This window comes from Oncorhynchus tshawytscha, linkage group LG26 (assembly GCF_018296145.1).
Source record: "Oncorhynchus tshawytscha isolate Ot180627B linkage group LG26, Otsh_v2.0, whole genome shotgun sequence".
NCBI classification, from domain to species: Eukaryota; Metazoa; Chordata; class Actinopteri; order Salmoniformes; family Salmonidae; genus Oncorhynchus; species Oncorhynchus tshawytscha.
The window spans coordinates 43,708,845-43,728,088 of record NC_056454.1 but is presented as its reverse complement, the minus strand read 5'-3'; the positions used below and the strand labels follow the sequence as shown (position 1 = coordinate 43,728,088).

General features: G+C 42.3%; 1 protein-coding gene across 1 annotated transcript in view; it reads left to right on the top strand.

The window, feature by feature from the left end:
* Positions 1 to 19,244, top strand: part of LOC112225650 (contactin-associated protein-like 5) — a 111,719-nt gene that overhangs the window by 56,536 nt on the left and 35,939 nt on the right. Inside the window, exon 4 of the mRNA XM_042306899.1 lies at positions 18,804 to 18,951. Coding sequence (XP_042162833.1) covers positions 18,804 to 18,951 — 148 coding nt within the window. The remainder of the gene's footprint in view (positions 1 to 18,803; positions 18,952 to 19,244) is intronic.

Sequence of the window (19,244 nt, the reverse complement as noted above, 5' to 3'; positions counted from 1 at the left end):
TATACAGAGAAAAGAGTCGGCCCGAGGATTGAACCCTGTGGCACCCCCATAGAGACTGCCAGAGGACCGGACAGCATGCCCTCCGATTTGACACACCGAACTCTGTCTGCAAAGTAATTGGTGCACCAGGCAAGGCAGTCATCCGAAAAACCGAGGCTACTGAGTCTGCCGATAAGAATACGGTGATTGACAGAGTCGAAAGCCTTGGCAAGGTCGAGGAAGACGGCTGCACAGTACTTTCTTTTATCGATGGCGGTTATGATATCGTTTAGTACCTTGAGCGTGGCTGAGGTGCACCCGTGACCGGCTCGGAAACCCGATTGCACAGCGGAGAAGGTACGGTGGGATTCGAGATGGTCAGTGACCTGTTTGTTGACTTGGCTTTCGAAGACCTTAGATAGGCAGGGCAGGATGGATATAGGTCTGTAACAGTTTGGGTCCAGGGTGTCTCCCCCTTTGAAGAGGGGGATGACTGCGGCAGCTTTCCAATCCTTGGGGATCTCAGACGATATGAAAGAGAGGTTGAACAGGCTGGTAATAGGGGTTGCGACAATGTCGGCGGATAGTTTCAGAAATAGAGGGTCTAGATTGTCAAGTTCTGATTTGAACTCTTAGAAAGAGGTGTGAAAACACCCTTTTTGTCCTTAGCCTCTGGGTTTTTTGAGAGCGAGCAGAAGGTTAAACCTTGTCTTTGTTCTGCTCTCATCAGAGATGCCACGCTTTGTGGGGAAAACCATTAGGAGGATTCAGACTGTAACTTGCTTTTTATCTCATTGCTTAAAATCCTTGTGAAGGAGACATTTTGTTAAGTTTGACGGTAGTGTGGGATGAAGTGTGGCTGTACTATACTCACTGACTCACTGCACATTCATCCTATTCGCCCTCTAATATGATTGTATCGCTAGTGCTTGGTTAGCACGTGCACATAATTGAGTTAACAACAAAAAATAAACTGTTCATGATGTTTTAGTGGACATACATTATTTAAAACCTTTTGTGTTCACTCCATTTATGTCAAATACAACTCAACATTCTTGCATTTTCAGCCATTCAGAATTTTTCTTAAGATGTCTCGGGGACAAATGTGTTTGCACATTAGCAATTCTCAAGAGTTTCTATCACATGGTGTATAATTTACAGTAGTTGAAGTTACAAGTGCAGACAGCATGTCCAGTCCACTATGGCAATATCTATTGAATTATTTATTATCTTCTATGTCTTTAAAAATACATTATTTACACTCAAATTTGGGATAATGTAGAAGTAATGGTGTAGTGTAAGAACCATCCTTGACATGCCTTGAAATTGTTCTCAATGATTGATTGTGACTGAATTGGGATACAGTAGTGAAGTGCATTGTGTTTTTTCATCTCTGTCTTTTGTGTTATGTAATGGTATTTCAATGTTGTACTCTAACATACTGTTAGGTTGGGCCTTGGAATAGTCCCATAATTTGGCTGTATTCAGACAGAGTGCATTTGAAGAGTTTATATGCTATACAGTGCATTCTGAAAGTATTCACACCCCTTGACTTTTCCACATTTTATATGAGATTGTGTGTCACTGGACTACACACAATACCCCATAATGTCAAAGTGGAATTATGTTTTTCGAAATGTTTACACATTAATAACAAATGGATAGCTGAAATGTGTTCAGTCAATAACTATTCAACCCCTTTGTTATGGCAAGCCTAAATACATTCACAAATAAAAATTAGCTTAACAAATCACATAATAATTTGTATGGTGTGTTTAACATGGTTTTTGAATGACTACCTCATCTCTGTACCCCACACATATAATTAATTGTATGTAAGGTCCCTCAGACAAGCAGTGAATTTCAACCACTTTTGGAAAAAGTCAAGGGGTCTGAATACTTTCCGAATGCATCGTATATGCCATTTACCAGATGCTTTTCTCCAAAACGACTTAATCATTCGTGCATACATTTTTACCCACTACCCTGGTGTTACCAGCACCATGCTCCCACTACCCTGGCGTTACCAGCACCATGCTCCCACTACCCTGGCATTACCAGCACCATGCTCCCACTACCCTGGCGTTACCAGCACCATGCTCCCACTACCCTGGCGTTACCAGCACCATGCTCCCACTACCCTGGTGTTACCAGCACCATGCTCCCACTACCCTGGCGTTACCAGCACCATGCTCCCACTACCCTGGTGTTACCAGCACCATGCTCCCACTACCCTGGCGTTACCAGCACCATGCTCCCACTACCCTGGCGTTACCAGCACCATGCTCCCACTACCCTGGCGTTACCAGCACCATGCTCCCACTACCCTGGCATTACCAGCACCATGCTCCCACTACCCTGGCGTTACCAGCATAATGGGCTACAAAGGGTGTGTGGTGTTAATTGGAATGATTCTTCAGTACGTTACAGTAAGTGGCTGTCGAGGGAGTTACAGTAAGTGGCTGTCGAGGGAGTTACAGTAAGTGGCTGTCGAGGGAGTTACAGTAAGTGGCTGTCGAGGGAGTTACAGTAAGTGGCTGTCGAGGGAGTTACAGTAAGTGGCTGTCGAGGGAGTTACAGTAAGTGGCTATCGAGGGAGTTACAGTAAGTGGCTGTAGAGGGAGTTACAGTAAGTGGCTGTCGAGGGAGTTACAGTAAGTGGCTGTCGAGGGAATTACAGTAAGTAGCTGTCGAGGGAGTTACAGTAAGTAACTGTCTAGGGAGTTACATGAAGTGGATATGGAGCCAATAGAATTAGAACGAGAGCTCCTGTCACGGTCTTCCTCCTCTTCATCTGAAGAGGAGAGGCGAGAAGGATCAGAGGACCAATATGCGGCGTGGTATGTGTTCATAGTGAATTTTAATAAAGTGAACACTGAACACTATACAAAAGAGTAACAAAAAAACAATAAACCAAATACGACCGTGAAGCTACAAATGACACCTGTGCTGACACAAGCCACTAACGTAGACAATCACCCACAAACAAACAGTGCAACCCAGGCTACCTAAGTATGACTCTCAATCAGAGACAACTAATGACACCTGCCTCTGATTGAGAACCATACTAGGCCGAAACATAGAAATCCCCAAATCATAGAAAATCAAACATAGACTGCCCACCCAACTCACGCCCTGACCATACTAACTAAATACAAAACAAAGGAAATAAAGGTCAGAACGTGACAGCTCCGTCACATGCTGGGGCTCCTGAGTGGCGCAGCGGTCTAAGGCATTCCATCTCAGTGCTAGAGGCGTTACTACAGACAGGTCTGATTCCAGGCTGTATCACAACCGGCCGTGATTGGGAGTGCACAATTGTCCCAGCATTGTCCCAGCGTTGTCCAGGTTTGGCCGGTGTAGGCCGTCATTGTAAATAAGAATGTGTTCTTAACTGACTTGCCTAGTTAAATAAACGTTTAAATAAATAAGAAATTATGATAAATGTGCGGAATACAACAGGTGTAGACCTTACCGTGAAATGCTTACTTTACAAGCACTTAACCAACACTGCAGGTCAAGAAATAGAGTCAAGAAAAGATTTACAAAATTGACTAAAGTAAAAAATGTAATAAAAAGTAACATAATAAAATAACAATAACAAGGCTATATACAGGGGTTACCGGTACCTAGTCAATGTGCGGGAGTACAGAGTAGTCGAGGTAATTTGTACATGTAGGTAGGGGTAAAGTAACTATGCACAGATAATTAACAGTAAGTAGCAGCAGTGTAAAAACAAAGGGGGGTGAAGTGGATGTAAATAGTCCGGGTGGCCATTTGATTAATTGTTCAGCAGTCTTTTATTGCTTGGGGGTAGAAGCTGTTAAGGAGCCTTTTGGATCTGCCTTGGCACTCTGGTACCTCTTGCCGTGTGGTAGCAGAGAGAACAATCTATGACTTGGGTGAATGGAGTCTCTGATAATTTTTTGGGGCCTTCCTCTAACACCGCCTAGTATATAGGTCTTGGATGGCAGGAAGCTTGGCCCCAGTGATGTACTGGACCGTACGCACCACCCACTGTAGCACCTTACGGTCAGTCGGATGCCAAGTAGTTGCCATACCAGGCGGTGATGCAACCGATCAGGATGCTCTCGATGGTGCAGCTGTAGAACTTTTTGAGGATCTGCGGACCCATGCCAAATCTTTTCAGTCTCCTGAGGGGGAAAAGGTGTTGTCATGCCCTCTTCACGACTGTCTTGGTGTGTTTGGACCATGATAGTTTGTTGGTGATGTTGGACACCAAGGAACTTGAAACTCTCAACCAGCTCCACTACAGCCCCGTCTACGTTAATGGGGGCCTGTTTGGCCCTCCTTTTCCTGTAGTCCACGATCAGCTCCTTTTTCTTGCTCACATTGAAGGAGAGGTTGTTGTCCTGGAACCACACTGCCAGCTCTCTGACCTCCTCCCTATAGGCTGTTTCATAGTTGTCGAGCATCAGAGCCTGTGTAGTAGGATTCAATATTAGTCCTGTATTGACGCTTTGCCTGTTTCATAGTTTGTCTGAGGCCATAGCGGGATTTCTTATAAGCGTCCGGATAAGTGTCCGGCTCCTTGAAAATGACAGCTCGAGCTTTAGCTCGGTGAGGATGTTGCCTGCAATCAATGGCTTCTGGTTGGGATATGTACGTACGGTCACTGTGGGGACGACGTCGTCAATGCACTTGTTGATGAAGCTGGTGACTGAGCTGGTATACTCCTCAATACCATTGGATGAATCAAGGAACATATTCCAGTCTGTGCTAGCAAAATAGATGATAACTGTTCCATTTCTTTTATGAAAGCTATAGCTTTTTAGCCATCAAACCTACCCCTACCTCTCTACTCTTGTTGTAATTGCAATGGGCTGCTTTGAAATCAGTCAAATAGTTAATGATTTTTCAGTTAGTTAATTGAAAACAAGGAACATGCCAGTTGCCTGGTGTCAATCAACAAGACACAGAGGAGACAACATCTGCTGAATAGTCATGCCATTCACTTCTTTGTTAATGTAAGAAGACAAAAGGTGTCATTTGGTTTTGAAACCTGCCTACAGAAACAGAAGTGGCAGCTAATTAGTGAGACAACCCTAATAAAGCGGACCAGAGGTGGGCGACCACAGTTTGACACTGTACGCCACACAGAGAATTGACATCTGTCTGGGAAGGGAAGTTGGAAGGTAATAGCCTGCTGATGGCGGTGCCGGCTGAGAGGGCTAATGAGAACACCAGCTGCCTGCGTCTGCCAGGTTGCAGCAACTCTGCACCGGTAAGTTTACATGGTATTATGTGCTGCGTATGAAAATAGCAGTTTTGTTGCACTAAAGATATACACACATTGACATAGGCACTTTCTCAACACTCTCAATCTCTCCTTTCTCTCGCTTTCTGTGACACACACATAATAACATGCATGCACTGCAGATACGCACATATGCACGCACACAACCACATCAACACCCACAGCCACAAGACAGAGACAGACGTTCAGTCCTTTTATCTCTGCCCTGTGCCAGACCAGGTCACAAGGGCAACATGATTATCTATTCTTGCAACTCTCAGCTGTCGTTGTCTTTTAGAGTCACACAGCCAGGCCAGAACTGCAGTGGCACAACACGGAGTATAGTTCTTAAAGTTAGGAACAACAGGATGGCACTCATGAACCAGCTGCTATTGATCCAATTAGAAAAAGTCAGGGAGAAAAGAAAATGACTGATTGTGAGTGAGTGACCGACCGACCGACCGAGACCGACCGACCAGCTAGCTATTAGGTGATGAAATCTTGTATTATTTTGTGCTATGAAGTCTAATGATATTATTTGTACCTGTGGTGTGTTGGAAATTAGTTCACTTTTGGTTTTTGTGTTTTCAATCAGTTCATTTGAGAATGTAAGCTCAGTAACAGTCTTTGGTTTTCAGAGAAAATGTATGCGATCTGCTCCAAATGTGCATAACATCATAAAGCTCTGTGTGCAGTTCCAATGTTAATGTATGTTCACATAAACCCCTCTAAGCTTGTTAAGAAAGTAGAATTGTTCCATCAATTTGCCAATTGTTCTACCCCTGGAGTGAAACAGTGTGTAGAACACAATCTAATGAGCTTGGTGTGTTGTGCTGTTGAAAACACACTGTTACAGCTGCTCTACAGTAATGAGGGGATATAAACCTTATTCAGATATCATCTCTACGATCCTTCGGGAAGAGGCTGTTGAGGTGCTGTTGTTTTTGTCTCCTTCTTTACTTCCTGTCGTATATACACTCAGTGTACAAAACATTAACAACACCTTCCTAATATTGAGTTGCACCCCTTCCTTTTGCCCTCAGAACAGCCTCAATTTGTCGGGACTCTACAAGATGTTGAAAGTGTTCCACAGGGATGCCTGCCAATGTTGACTCCAATGCTTCCCACGGTTGTGTCAAGTTGGTTGGATGTCCTTTGGGTGGTGGACTATTCTTGATGCACAAGGGTAACTGTTAAGCGTGAAAAACCCAGCAGCGTTGCAATTCTTGACACAAACCGGTACGCCCGTCACCTACTACCATATCTCGTTCAAAGGCACTTAAATATTTTGTTTTGCCCATTCACCCTCTGAATGGCACACATACACAATCCATGTCTCAATTGTCCCACGGCTTGAAAATCCTCCTTAATCTACAACGATTGAAGTGGATTTAACAAGTGACATCAATAAGAGATCATAGCTATCACCTGGATTCACCTGGTCAGCGTACAGTATGTCATAGAAAGAGCAGCTGTTCTTAATGTTTTGTGTTCTCAGTATATTTGTAATCATTGATTGACATGCCTGTTAGCTATGAATATTAAGTCAAAATTTGGTGAAAAAGAGCCACCCGGCTCTATGTATTTTACTGGTTTGTGACCCACTGACACACAGCCTGCTATAAACAACAACACACACTGGAAATGAACCGAACAGCGCCCTCGGCAGAGGGATTCTGTAAGATTTGGGTAATTAGAGTAAATTGCCCTTGTGCCATATCTTCTCTATACTCTAAATACTTTGGTGAACAGAATGGGATAAGTCTTCTGTGTACCCTACAGAATGTTGAGTAAATTACAAGATGCTTGATTAGCTACTGTGTAGTTATTTGATCGGTGTAACTTTGTGCAATGTGTGATTTTAAAATGTAGGCTGATTCGATAATACAAGAACCCATTACAATAGGACGATTATCAGGGGGATATATACAGTACCAGTCAAAAGTTTGGACACCTACTCATTCAAGGGTTTTTCTTTATTTCTACTATTTTCTACATTGTAGAATACTAGTGAAGACATCAACACTATGAAATAACACATATGGTATCATGTCATAACCGAAAAGGTTTTAAGCAAATCAAAATATATTTGAGATTCTTTAAAGTAGCTACCCTTTTCCTTGATGACAGCTTTGCACAATCTTGGCATTCTCTCAACCAACTTCATGAGGTAGTCACCTGGAATGCATTTAAATTAACAGGTGTTAACAGGTCTTGTTGAAAGTTAATTTGTGGAATTCTTTCCTCAATGTGTTTGAGCCAATCAGTTGTGTTGTGACAAGGTAGCGGTGGTATACAGAAGCTCTATTTGGTAAAAGACCAAGTCCATATTATGGCAAGAGGTCAAATAAGCTCAGAGAAACAACAGTCCGTCATTACTTTAAGACATGAAGGTCAGTCAATTCGGAAAATTTCAAGAACTTTGAAAGTTTCTTCAAGAGCAGTCGTAAAAACCGTTAAGCGCTATGATGAAACTAGCTCTCATGATGAACACCACAGGAAAGAAAGACCCAGAGATACCTCTGCTGCAGAGGATACAGTTTGTTAAAGTTAACTGAACCTCAGATTGGAGCCCAAATAAATGTTTCACAGAGTTCAAGTAACAGACACATCTCAACATCAACTGTTCAGAGGAGACTATGTGAATCAGGCCTTCATGTTCCAATTGCTGCAAATAAATCACTACTAAAGGACACCAATAAGAAGATAATTGCTTGGGCCAAGCAACACGAGCAATGGACATTAGACCGGTGGAAATCTGTCCTTTGGTCTGATGAGTCCAAATGTTATAGTTTTGGTTCCAACCGCCGTGTCTTCGTGAGACGAGGAGTAGGTGAACGGATGATGTCCGTATCTGAAGCATGGAGGAGGTGTGATGGTGTGGGGGTGCTTTGCTGGTGATGCTGTCTGATTTATTTCAAATTCAAGGCACATTTAACCAGCATGGCTACCACAGGATTCTGCAGCAATACGCCATCCCATTTGGTTTGCGCTTAGTGGGACTATCGTTTGTTTTTCAACAGGACAATGACCCAACACACTGTTTGTGTAAGGGTTATTTGACCAAGAAGGAGAGTGATGGAGTGGTGCATCAGATGACCTGGCCTCCACAATCACCCAACCTTAACCCAATTGAGATGGTTTAGGATGAGTTGGACCACATAATTAAGGAAAAGCATCCAACAAGTTCTCAGCATTTGTAGTAACTCCCTCAATACTGTTGGAAAAGCATTCCAGGTGAAACTGGTTGAGAGAATGCCAAGAGTGTGCGAAGCTGTCATCAAGGCAAAGGGTGGCTACTTTGAAGAATATGAAATATATTTTGATTTAACACTTTTTTTTTTATTACTACATGATTCCATATGTGTTATTTCATTGTCTTCACTGTTATATCTACAATCAAATCAAATCAAATCAAATCAAATTTTATTTGTCACATACACATGGTTAGCAGATGTTAATGCGAGTGTAGCGAAATGCTTGTGCTTCTAGTTCCGACAATGCAGTAATAACGAGCAAGTAATCTAACTAACAATTCCAAAAAAAAAAAAAAAACTACTGTCTTATACACAGTGTAAGGGGATAAAGAATATGTACATAAGGATATATGAATGAGTGATGGTACAGAGCAGCATAGGCAAGATACAGTAGATGATATCGAGTACAGTATATACATATGAGATAAGTATGTAAACCAAGTGGCATAGTTAAAGTGGCTAGTGATACATGTATTACATAAGGATGCAGTCGATGATATAGAGTACAGTATCAACGTATGCATATGAGATGAACAATGTAGGGTAAGTAACATTATATAAGGTAGCATTGTTTAAAGTGGCTAGTGATATATTTACATAATTTCCCATCAATTCCCATGATTAAAGTGGCTGGAGTAGAGTCAGTGTCATTGACAGTGTGTTGGCAGTAGCCACTCAATGTTAGTGGTGGCTGTTTAACAGTCTGATGGCCTTGAGATAGAAGCTGTTTTTCAGTCTCTCGGTCCCAGCTTTGATGCACCTGTACTGACCTCGCCTTCTGGATGACAGCGGGGTGAACAGGCAGTGGCTCGGGTGGTTGATGTCCTTGATGATCTTTATGGCCTTCCTGTAGCATCGGGTGGTGTAGGTGTCCTGGAGGGCAGGTAGTTTGCCCCCGGTGATGCGTTGTGCAGACCTCACTACCCTCTGGAGAGCCTTACGGTTGAGGGCGGTGCAGTTGCCATACCAGGCGGTGATACAGCCCGCCAGGATGCTCTCGATTGTGCATCTGTAGAAGTTTGTGAGTGCTTTTGGTGACAAGCCGAATTTCTTCAGCCTCCTGAGGTTGAAGAGGCGCTGCTGCGCCTTCCTCACGATGCTGTCTGTGTGTGAGTGGACCAATTCAGTTTGTCTGTGATGTGTATGCCGAGGAACTTAAAACTTGCTACCCTCTCCACTACTGTTCCATCGATGTGGATGGGGGTGTTCCCTCTGCTGTTTCCTGAAGTCCACAATCATCTCCTTAGTTTTGTTGACGTTGAGTGTGAGGTTATTTTCCTGACACCACACTCCGAGGGCCCTCACCTCCTCCCTGTAGGCCGTCTCGTCGTTGTTGGTAATCAAGCCTACCACTGTTGTGTCGTCCGCAAACTTGATGATTGAGTTGGGGGCCACCATTGTTCCTGTTCCCAAGAAAGCTAAGGTAACTGAGCTAAACGACTACCGCCCCGTAGCACTCACATCCGTCATCATGAAGTGCTTTGAGAGACTAGTCAAGGACCATATCACCTTACTATGTAGAACATAGTAAAAATAAAGAAAAGGACATCGTGTTTTGAATGAGTAGGTGTGTCCAAACTTTTGACTGATACTGTACATGTACTTGATCCCCAATGAATGTTGATTTCCTGGCATCCAAGCCTTCAATAGGGATGTTTCACATTGGAGTGTATGTACTCTTAGCTGACGTACGTGACGTTAGGGACCTTGTCATGAGAGAGGAAGAGTAGAGTTGTAATGAACGGGGAGGGAGGCCATCGGTTCAGGATGGATACAGGATAGAAATAATGAAGTCACTGTGGGGTTAGGAGCTGTTTATGTGGACAGTGACTAACATGAAGCTCTGGTCCAATGGGAGGTATTTTGTCCTCTCAAGAGTTCCAGATATTTTGGTTTACATCTGCACAATAATTGGACAGAACCTCTAATCTGGAAAAGAACATGTCATCTTGGAGTGCTGTGTCCATCTACATAGGAAATGGATATATTGACACCTTGTGAAGTACAACTCAACTATTGATTGCAATCAAGGGAATCATTTAATGTCCAGTCAGAATGTATTTCCCAAACTACCTTTGGGAAATAAGAGATGGAATTGTTTTGACTGGATGAGCTCAGTTTCAGCTGTTTTCCCTTGAAAAAAAGACAAATTATTTCAGGGTCCATCCGTTTGTTGCTTCCTCACATATATTATATAAATACTGAATAACAAAAGGTCTACACAATGTTGCTCCCTGGAAAGCAATTATCTGGAATTGCAATAAAGAGGAGACATTTATTTGTCATCAAATACCATTTCACTATTTCTTCTAAACTCTGGCTTTATCCTGGTCGATATTCTGTGCAGAAAACCTCAACTATTATAGTTTTAGCTACTGTAGTAGCTACTGTACTCTACTGCCTGCCTGAAGGATATAAGGGTTTGTTTAGCTGATTTTTCTCTCTAATAATAGTAGGCCTGTGTTTGGAGGTTATTGTGGTAAATTGCTGTAATCATCTCATGGATATTGAGAAATATATTTTTCTCAGTAATGAATATATATGCCATATTTTGGTGAAGCAAACAATTTTCTAATTTAATTAGCTAAATAAGTTACTTTACATTGTGGAGGATATGCATTGCAGTAGCCTGCATGGTCTGAATAGATGAGTAAACCCTAGCGAGTTTCCAAATGCTTATCTTGCATAGACATGAGTTACAATGCATTTGCAAGTGCTTAGCTTGCACCTCTTCCAAAATACTGTCACCAGGCTCCACTTAAATGGACTCAGAAAAGCATGTGCATAAATCACAATAACAGCCTAAATAGTTGACTTGCAGGACTGTCTCTTTGTCTACCAAGAGACCAGTCTTTATGTACTCTCCTTCAGAGAGGTGACACTCCACCTCCATTCTACTGCATGCATTCCATGTGTGTGTAATTTGTGCCTCTTATACTACCTCCCCATGTGCTTTTGTGTTTTCAACTGCAGGGAGAAGTGAATTAATGACCCTGTTGGACTATTCACAAAGTCTGGAGCCCCGGTGTCAACAATCCCTCTTTCCTTTACTCTGTGATACACATCATTATCCATTTAGTTCGTCACCTGCCTTGAATCCGTTATGACGGTCGCTTGTGATCTGTCATCCCAGTTTCTTTTATTTTTTTCCTCTACTCTCTCGTTCTCTTTCACTCCGTTCATCACCCTCAGCCTCCCAATACCGATTGTTGATGCAGTGGAGGTTACAGGGATAGGGGGATGGAAATGAAGAAGAATAATGACATCTCACATTCTCAGAGAAAGGTCATTTTTATCTCCCTGGGAGCAGACGATATGTGGTACCATTTTTTTTTCTTTCACATTCACTACTTGCCACAGCACTGCCCCCCTCCCCTCTGAGTAGTGTGGTCGTGCACTGGTGGAAATTCTCACCATTCCAACCCACGCAACACGTGATCTTTTTCATCTTAAAGCAGAGTCATTTGGAGAGAGTTTTGCTTCGTCGCAACATAGTAATGTTTCATACCTTTCACATTTCGTGGGAACTACATCCATTTATATTTATGATCCAAACATTTGTCCTAGAAGACACAAAACCCTTTTCAATTCTTTGCTGAAAGGCATTTTCCTAGACAAGATACAAGGTCAGTTCAGACATAAGTGGTTAACATTGACTCCTTTGATAACAGAGCTGTAATTGCTCTCCGGTTTTGTTTAAAGAAAACAGTTCCCTCAAGATTTTCATTTTTCCTGTATAGTATACATTACCGTTCAAAAGTTTGGAGTCACTTAATGTCCTTGTTTTTTAAAGAAAAGCAAAAGAAATGTGTCCATTAAAATAACATCAAATTTATCAGAAATACAGTGTAGACATTGTTAATGTTGTAAATACTATAACTATTGTAGTTGGAAACGGCTGATTTTTAATGGAAAATCTACATCGGCGTACAGGGGCCCATTATCAGCAACCATCACTCCGGTGTTCCAATGGCACGTTGTGTTAGCTAATCCAAGTTTATAATTTTAAAAGGCTAATTGATCACGAGAACAAATAAAACATGGAAATATCACATTAGTATTCAGACCCTTTACTCAGTACTTTGTCGAAAGACCTTTGGCAGCGATTACAGCCTTGAGTCTTCTTGGGTACGATGCTACAAACATGGCACACCTGTATTTGGGGAGTTTCTCCCATTCTTTTCTTCAGATACATTCAAGCTCTGTCAGGTTGGATGGGGAGTGTTGCTGCACTGCTACTTTCAGGTCTCTCCAGAGATGTTTGATCGAGTTCAAGTCCGGGCTCTGGCTGGGCCACTCAAGGACATTCAGAGACGTGTCCCGAAGCAACTCCTGCATTGTCTTGGCTGTGTGCACAGGGTCATTGTACTGTAGGAAGGTAAACCTTCGCCCCAGTCTGAGGTCCTGAACACTCGGGAGCAGGATATCATCAAGGATCTCTCTGTAATTTGCTTCGTTCCTCTTTCCCTGGATTTTGACTAGCCTCCCAGTTGCTGCTGCTGAAAAACATCCCCACAGCATGATGCTGCCACCACCATGCTTCACCATAGGGTCGGTGTCAGGTTTCCTCCAGACGTGATATTTGGCATTCAGGCCAAAGAGTTCAATCTTGGTTTCATCAGACCAATGAATCTTGTTTCTCATGGTCTGAGACCTTTAGGTGCCTTTGGCAAAGTCCAAGCAGGCTGTCATGTGCCTTTTACTGAGGAATGGCTTCCACTACCATTAAGGCCTGATTGGTGGAGTGTTGCAGAGATGGTTGTCCTTCTAGAAGGTTCTCCCATGGCCACAGAGGAACTCTGGAGCTCTGTCAGAGTGACCATTGGTTTCTTGGTCACCTCCCCGACCAAGGCCCTTCTCACCCGATTGCTCATTTTGGCCTGGCTGCCAGCTCTAGGAAGAGTCTTGGTGGTTACAAACTTCTTCCATTTACAGTGCCTTGCAAAAGTATTCATCTCCCTTGGCGTTTTTCCTATTTTGTTGCATTACAACCTGTCATTTAAATATATTTTTATTTGGTTGTCATGTAATGGACATACACAAAATAGTCCAATTTGAAGTGAAATGAAAAAAATTACTTGTTTCAACAAAATAATTATTTAAACTGGTAAGTGGTGCATGTGTATGTATTCACCCCTTTTACTACGAATCTCCTAAATAAGACCTGGTGCAACCAATTACCTTCAGAAGTCACATAATTAGTTAAATAAAGTCCACCTGTGTGCAGTCTAAGTGTCACATGATCTGTCACATGATCTCAGTGTATATATACACCTGTCCTGAAAGGCCCCAGTGTGTGCAACACCACCAAGCAAGGAACACCACCAAGCAAGCGGCACCATGAAGACCAAGGAGCTCTCCAAAATGGTCAGGGACAAAGTTGTGGAAAGTACAGATCAGGGTTGGGTTATAAAAAAATATCATAAACTCTGAACATTCCACGGAGCACCATTTAAATCCATTCTTAAAAAATTGAAAGAATACGGCACCGCAACAAACCTGCCATGAGAGGGCTGCCCACCAAAACTCAAGGACCAGGCAAAGAGGGCATTAATCAGAGAGGCAACAAAGAGACCAAAGATAACCCTGAAGGAGCTGCAAAGCTCCACAACGGAGCTTGGAGTACCTGTCCATAGGACCACTTTAAGCCGTACACTCCACAGAGCTGGTTTTTACTGAAGAGTGGCCAGAAAAAAACATTGCTAAAAGAAATAAATAAGACAACACATTTGGTGTTTGCCCAAAGGTATCTGGGAGACTCCCCAAACATATGTAAGAAGGTCCTCTGGTCAGAGAAGACCAAAATTGAGCTTTCTGGCCATCAAGGAAAATGCTATGTCTGGCACAAACCCAACACCTCTCATCACCCCGGGAACATCGTCCCCACAGGGAAGCATGGTGGTGGCAGCTGTGGGGATGTTTTTCATCGACAGGGACTGTGAACTGGCCAGAATTGAAGGAATGATGGATGACGTTAAATGCAGGGCAATTCTTGAGGGATATTCTAAATTCGAAAGAAATCACAGACAGTGTCACCAGCAAAGCACCCCCACACCATTACACCTCCTCCATGCTTTATGGTGGGAAATACACATGCGGAGACCATCCATTCACCCACACTGCTTCTCACAAAGACATGGCGGTTGGAACCAAAAATCATCCATTTGGACTCCAGACCAAAGGACATATTTCCACTGGTCAATGTCCATTGCTCGTGTTTCTTGGCCCAAGCATGTCTCTTCTTCTTCTTGGTGTCCTTAGGTAGTGGGTTCTTTACAGCAATTTGATCATGAAGGCTGATTCACACAGTCTCCTCTGAACAGTTGATGTTGAGATGTGTCTGTTACTTGAACTCCGTGAAGCATTTATTTGGGCTGTAATTCAGAGGTAATTCTGGGTCTTCCATTATTGTGGCAGTCCTCATGAGAGCCAGTTTGATCATAGCGCTTGATGGTTTTTGCGACTGCATTTGAAGAAACTTTCAAAGTTCTTGACATTTTCCGTATTGACTGACCTTCATGTCTTAAACTAATGATGGACTGTCATTTATCTTTACTTATTTGAGCTGTTCTTGCTATAATATGGTATTTTACCAAATAGAGCTATCTTCTGTATACCACCTGTCGTGTCTTTGGGTATGCCGGATTAAGTGATATGACATGCTATTCTATAAAATAATTTCTCCGTAATTAATATTACCTGATTTAGCTAATCATGTAAATGTAATTAACTAGAGAGTCTGGGCACCACAAAATAATATTTATAGTGCTGTTATCTTCCGAATAAAATCTTAGACCTAGTTGTCACACTCTGACCATTATTTGTGTTGTTTGTTTCTATGTTTTGTTTGGTCAGGGTGTGATATGAGTGGGCATTCTATGTTGCATGTCTAGTTAGTCTGTTTCTATGTGTTTTGGCCTGATATGGTTCTCAATCAGTGGCAGGTGTTTGTCGTTGTCTCTGATTGGGAACCATATGTAGATAGCCTGTTTTGTAATGTGGTTCGTGGGTTATTGTCTATGTGATGTTTGCACACAGTATTGATAGCGGTCACGTTCGTCTTATTATTTTGTTTGTTTGTTTAGTGTTCTTCGTGTTCATTCGTCTAACATTAAAAGAATGTATTCACACCATGCTGCGCTTTGGTCTCCTCACTACGACGAACGTGACACTAGTAATATTTTACATCAATAGCAGTCAATATTAATCGTCATCTTAATTCAGTCTCATCTGAAAGTGGTAAATTCTTGGTTATCTTCACGAACCCTGGCTAACAAGTTAAATCAGAAATAAAAAATTGGGTTAAATTATTTATTTACTAAATACCTAACTAATCACACAGAATTACACATACACATAATTAAATCATAAATAACTTGATTTTCAAATTACGCCATAAAGGAAAACGTCCCTAGCGGGCGGAACAGATATGACAGCTTGTTACACAAATAAAACGGGGCTGGGTTTGAGTGAAAGAGCGGGAAGACTGAGGAACAAAGGGCAAAGCTGTGCAATTGTAAATATAGTATCTTATGCATTCTAAATTACCGCCCATTTGGAAAAGGAAAATGCAATAAATATTTACTCTGAGCTGCACTTCGGTAGGCTGGTGGTAGATGGAAGGCCGTGTTGTCCAGCCGAGTCCTTTGAAGAATGTCTCTGGTTGTCAATTGGATACGTTGTAGTAACATCGTTGTGTGATAGACGGGATACTCTTTCTGTTCCTTCCTAACCCTCGTTTGCAGTGGCTGTTGCTAACTCAACGGATAGGAGGTATCACTTCTGTAGTGAATAAGAGTTCAAAGTTCATACCATTCACAACCAAAGCTCACGCTGATGTTGGCTTCGTTCTGTAGTTATTATCTGAACCATTCTGACATCGGACCGTCGTCCCCACATCCTCGGAACAGGAGGTTATATTGTCGTCAAGGCTTTATATAGGAAGGGAGAGGAGGGCGTGTTTGACAAGTTTTATAGCCCATGTCCCTTCACAGGGGCGGGCCACTGATTGAGCAGAGCCCTACCTTATGAAAACCCAAATCTCACACTTTAGAAGCTAAAATCACATTACATCCCATCACGAATAATTTCATATCCAAACATTTAAATTGAACAACAATTCCATGTGAATCCGATAACTCTGATTTTTAGACTTTCCACTGTAGAATTTGTCATCTTATCATTGATGAGAATGTCTCAGATGACAACCGAACTGACATCATATTCATAAGTACCATCATATGTTCAATTGGTCGGATTACCAGAATATTGTTCATTTTCCCCCACTTCTGATGTTCCCAGAATCTCTATGTTAATCAAGGGTTTTGCAAATGTAACATCAGTAGGGTAGAGGGTGAGGAAAAAGGGGGGAAGAGGTATTTATGACTCATAAACGTATCCCCCAGGCCAACGTCATGACACACTCCTACCTTTTCACAACATAACTGATTGGCTCAAACACATTACCCTTGTGTTGTTTTAGGGGTAAAAAATGACCCGCCACTATGTTTAACAGCAGAGAAAATCCCGTAAATTATATTTTTTGTGTGCTACTTTGTGTGCTACTGATTGAACTCAGCCAGCAGCTCCTGAAGAGGAGGATAACCATGGTTGGCACAGTTAGAAAGAACAAGTCTGAGCTCCCCCCTGCACTCCTCACAACAAGGGGGAGAGAGGCCTTCTCATCAACGTTTGCCTTCACCATCACTCTAGTTGCTTACCTCCCAAAGAGGAACATGAATGTGGTCCTCCTGAGCACATTGCACAAAACGGCTGAGATCAGTGATCGCGACGACAGGAAGCCCGTCATCATGCTGGACTACAACCACAACAAAGGAGGGGTGGACAACCTGGAAAAGGTAATTGGAATTTACAGCTGAAGGAGGATGACTGGCCCCTGGTCATCATCCATAACATCATTGATGTGTCCTCATACAATAACTTTGTAGTATGGAACAAGTTCAACCCTACCTGGGTGCCTGATAAGTGGAAAAAGAGGAGGGTGTTCCTGGAGCAGCTGGGAAAGGCACTTGTAACCCCACACATTCAAAGAAGGGAGCGCCTCCCCCGCATATCAGCCTCTGCAGGGCTTGTGAAAGCTGTTCAGGGGGCTGAATCTTGTCCTGATCCACCTGAGGCTGCAGCGGGGGCAGGCAAGAGGAGGAGATGCCAATTATGCCCCCCAAAGAAGGACTGGAAAACAAATATGTGCTGCACATATGAGAAATATATCTGCAAAGTCCATGCACACACACTTGCATACTGTCCTACATGTGCTAATTAGAGTTGATTCATGTTCTTCACTTTTTTGTTTTGTATCTCTATTTTATTCTTATTTATTGTTGTTGTTTTTACAACTTGTGGGTGCGAGCATTGGCTCCAAAAAAATGTGTATTTGAATTCCTCATTGTATATAAGAATATATCACTATGTTGCCAAATAAAGTTCAAGACTGTTATTGTTTCTCTTCAATAAAATGCATTCAAAACTACTTTCTGCACATTTCGGCTACTTTCTTAGGCTATACAAATGCTATCTCTTGCTAAAAAATGTATGTTTACACCTATGCAGTACCTTTAGCAATAATAATAATAAACCTCTACTTTAGTAAAGAAAACAATCATGGCAGGTGTGGTGTAATAAAAATGAGTGGTTTCCACTGATTTAAATGCAGTCTTTCTGCTTTGTGAAGAGGGACAACCCAGATGTTCACAAAGTTTGATGAATGACAGGTTGTTTCTTCATGCAAAATAGATTTGGGGTTTAAAATTCAATTAAGCTGCTTTATTATAGGGGTTCAGTGAAGGTAGGTCATTTTTCACACTTAGGACAAGGGGAGTATACAGAATGTTAAGTCTACACAAGGGTTAAGAAGGAAAGAAATTCCACAAATTAACTTTTAAGATGGCACATGTCTTAATTGAAATGCATTCCAGGTGACTACCTCATGAAGCTGGTGGAGAGAATGCCATGAGTGTGCAAAGCTGTCATCAAGGCAAAGGGTGGCTATTTGAAGAATCTCACATATAATATATATTTTGATTTGTTTTACACTTTTTTGGTTACAACATGATTCCATATGTGCTATTTAATAGTTTTGACGTATTCACTATTATTATACAATGAATGAAAACCCTTGAATGAGTAGGTGTTCTTAAACTTTTGACCGTAGTGTATATATTAAATACATATTTATATATTTATGTTGGCGTTTCCCTGCTGCCTGTTATCCTCTCCCTCTCCTCTTACTACTCTCTCTCCTTCCTCTCTTCCTCCTCCCTACTCTCTTCCTCCTCTCTATCTGTCTGCAGAGGTTTGTGGGGAATGTGAATGCTGACGGTGTCGTCCACCACAAGTTGTCCCACTCTATCAGAAGCCGCTTCCTGCGCTTCGTCCCCCTGGACTGGAACCCCAGTGGCTGGGTGGGACTCAGAGTGGAGGTCTACGGCTGTGCCTACAGTGAGTGATCAGACCACCATCCCTTACATTCAGACCATATAGGTTGTGCTTATATTAAAGTGACCACCAGCCCTTACATTCAGACCATATAGGCAGTGCCTACAGTGAGTGATCAGACCACCATCCCTTACATTCAGACCATATAAGCTGTGCCTACAGTGAGTGATCAGACCACCATCCCTTACATTCAGACCATATAGACAGTGCTTACATTAAAGTGTCCACCAGCCCTTACATTCAGACCATATAGGCTGTGCCTACAGTGAGTGATCAGACCACCATCCCTTACATTC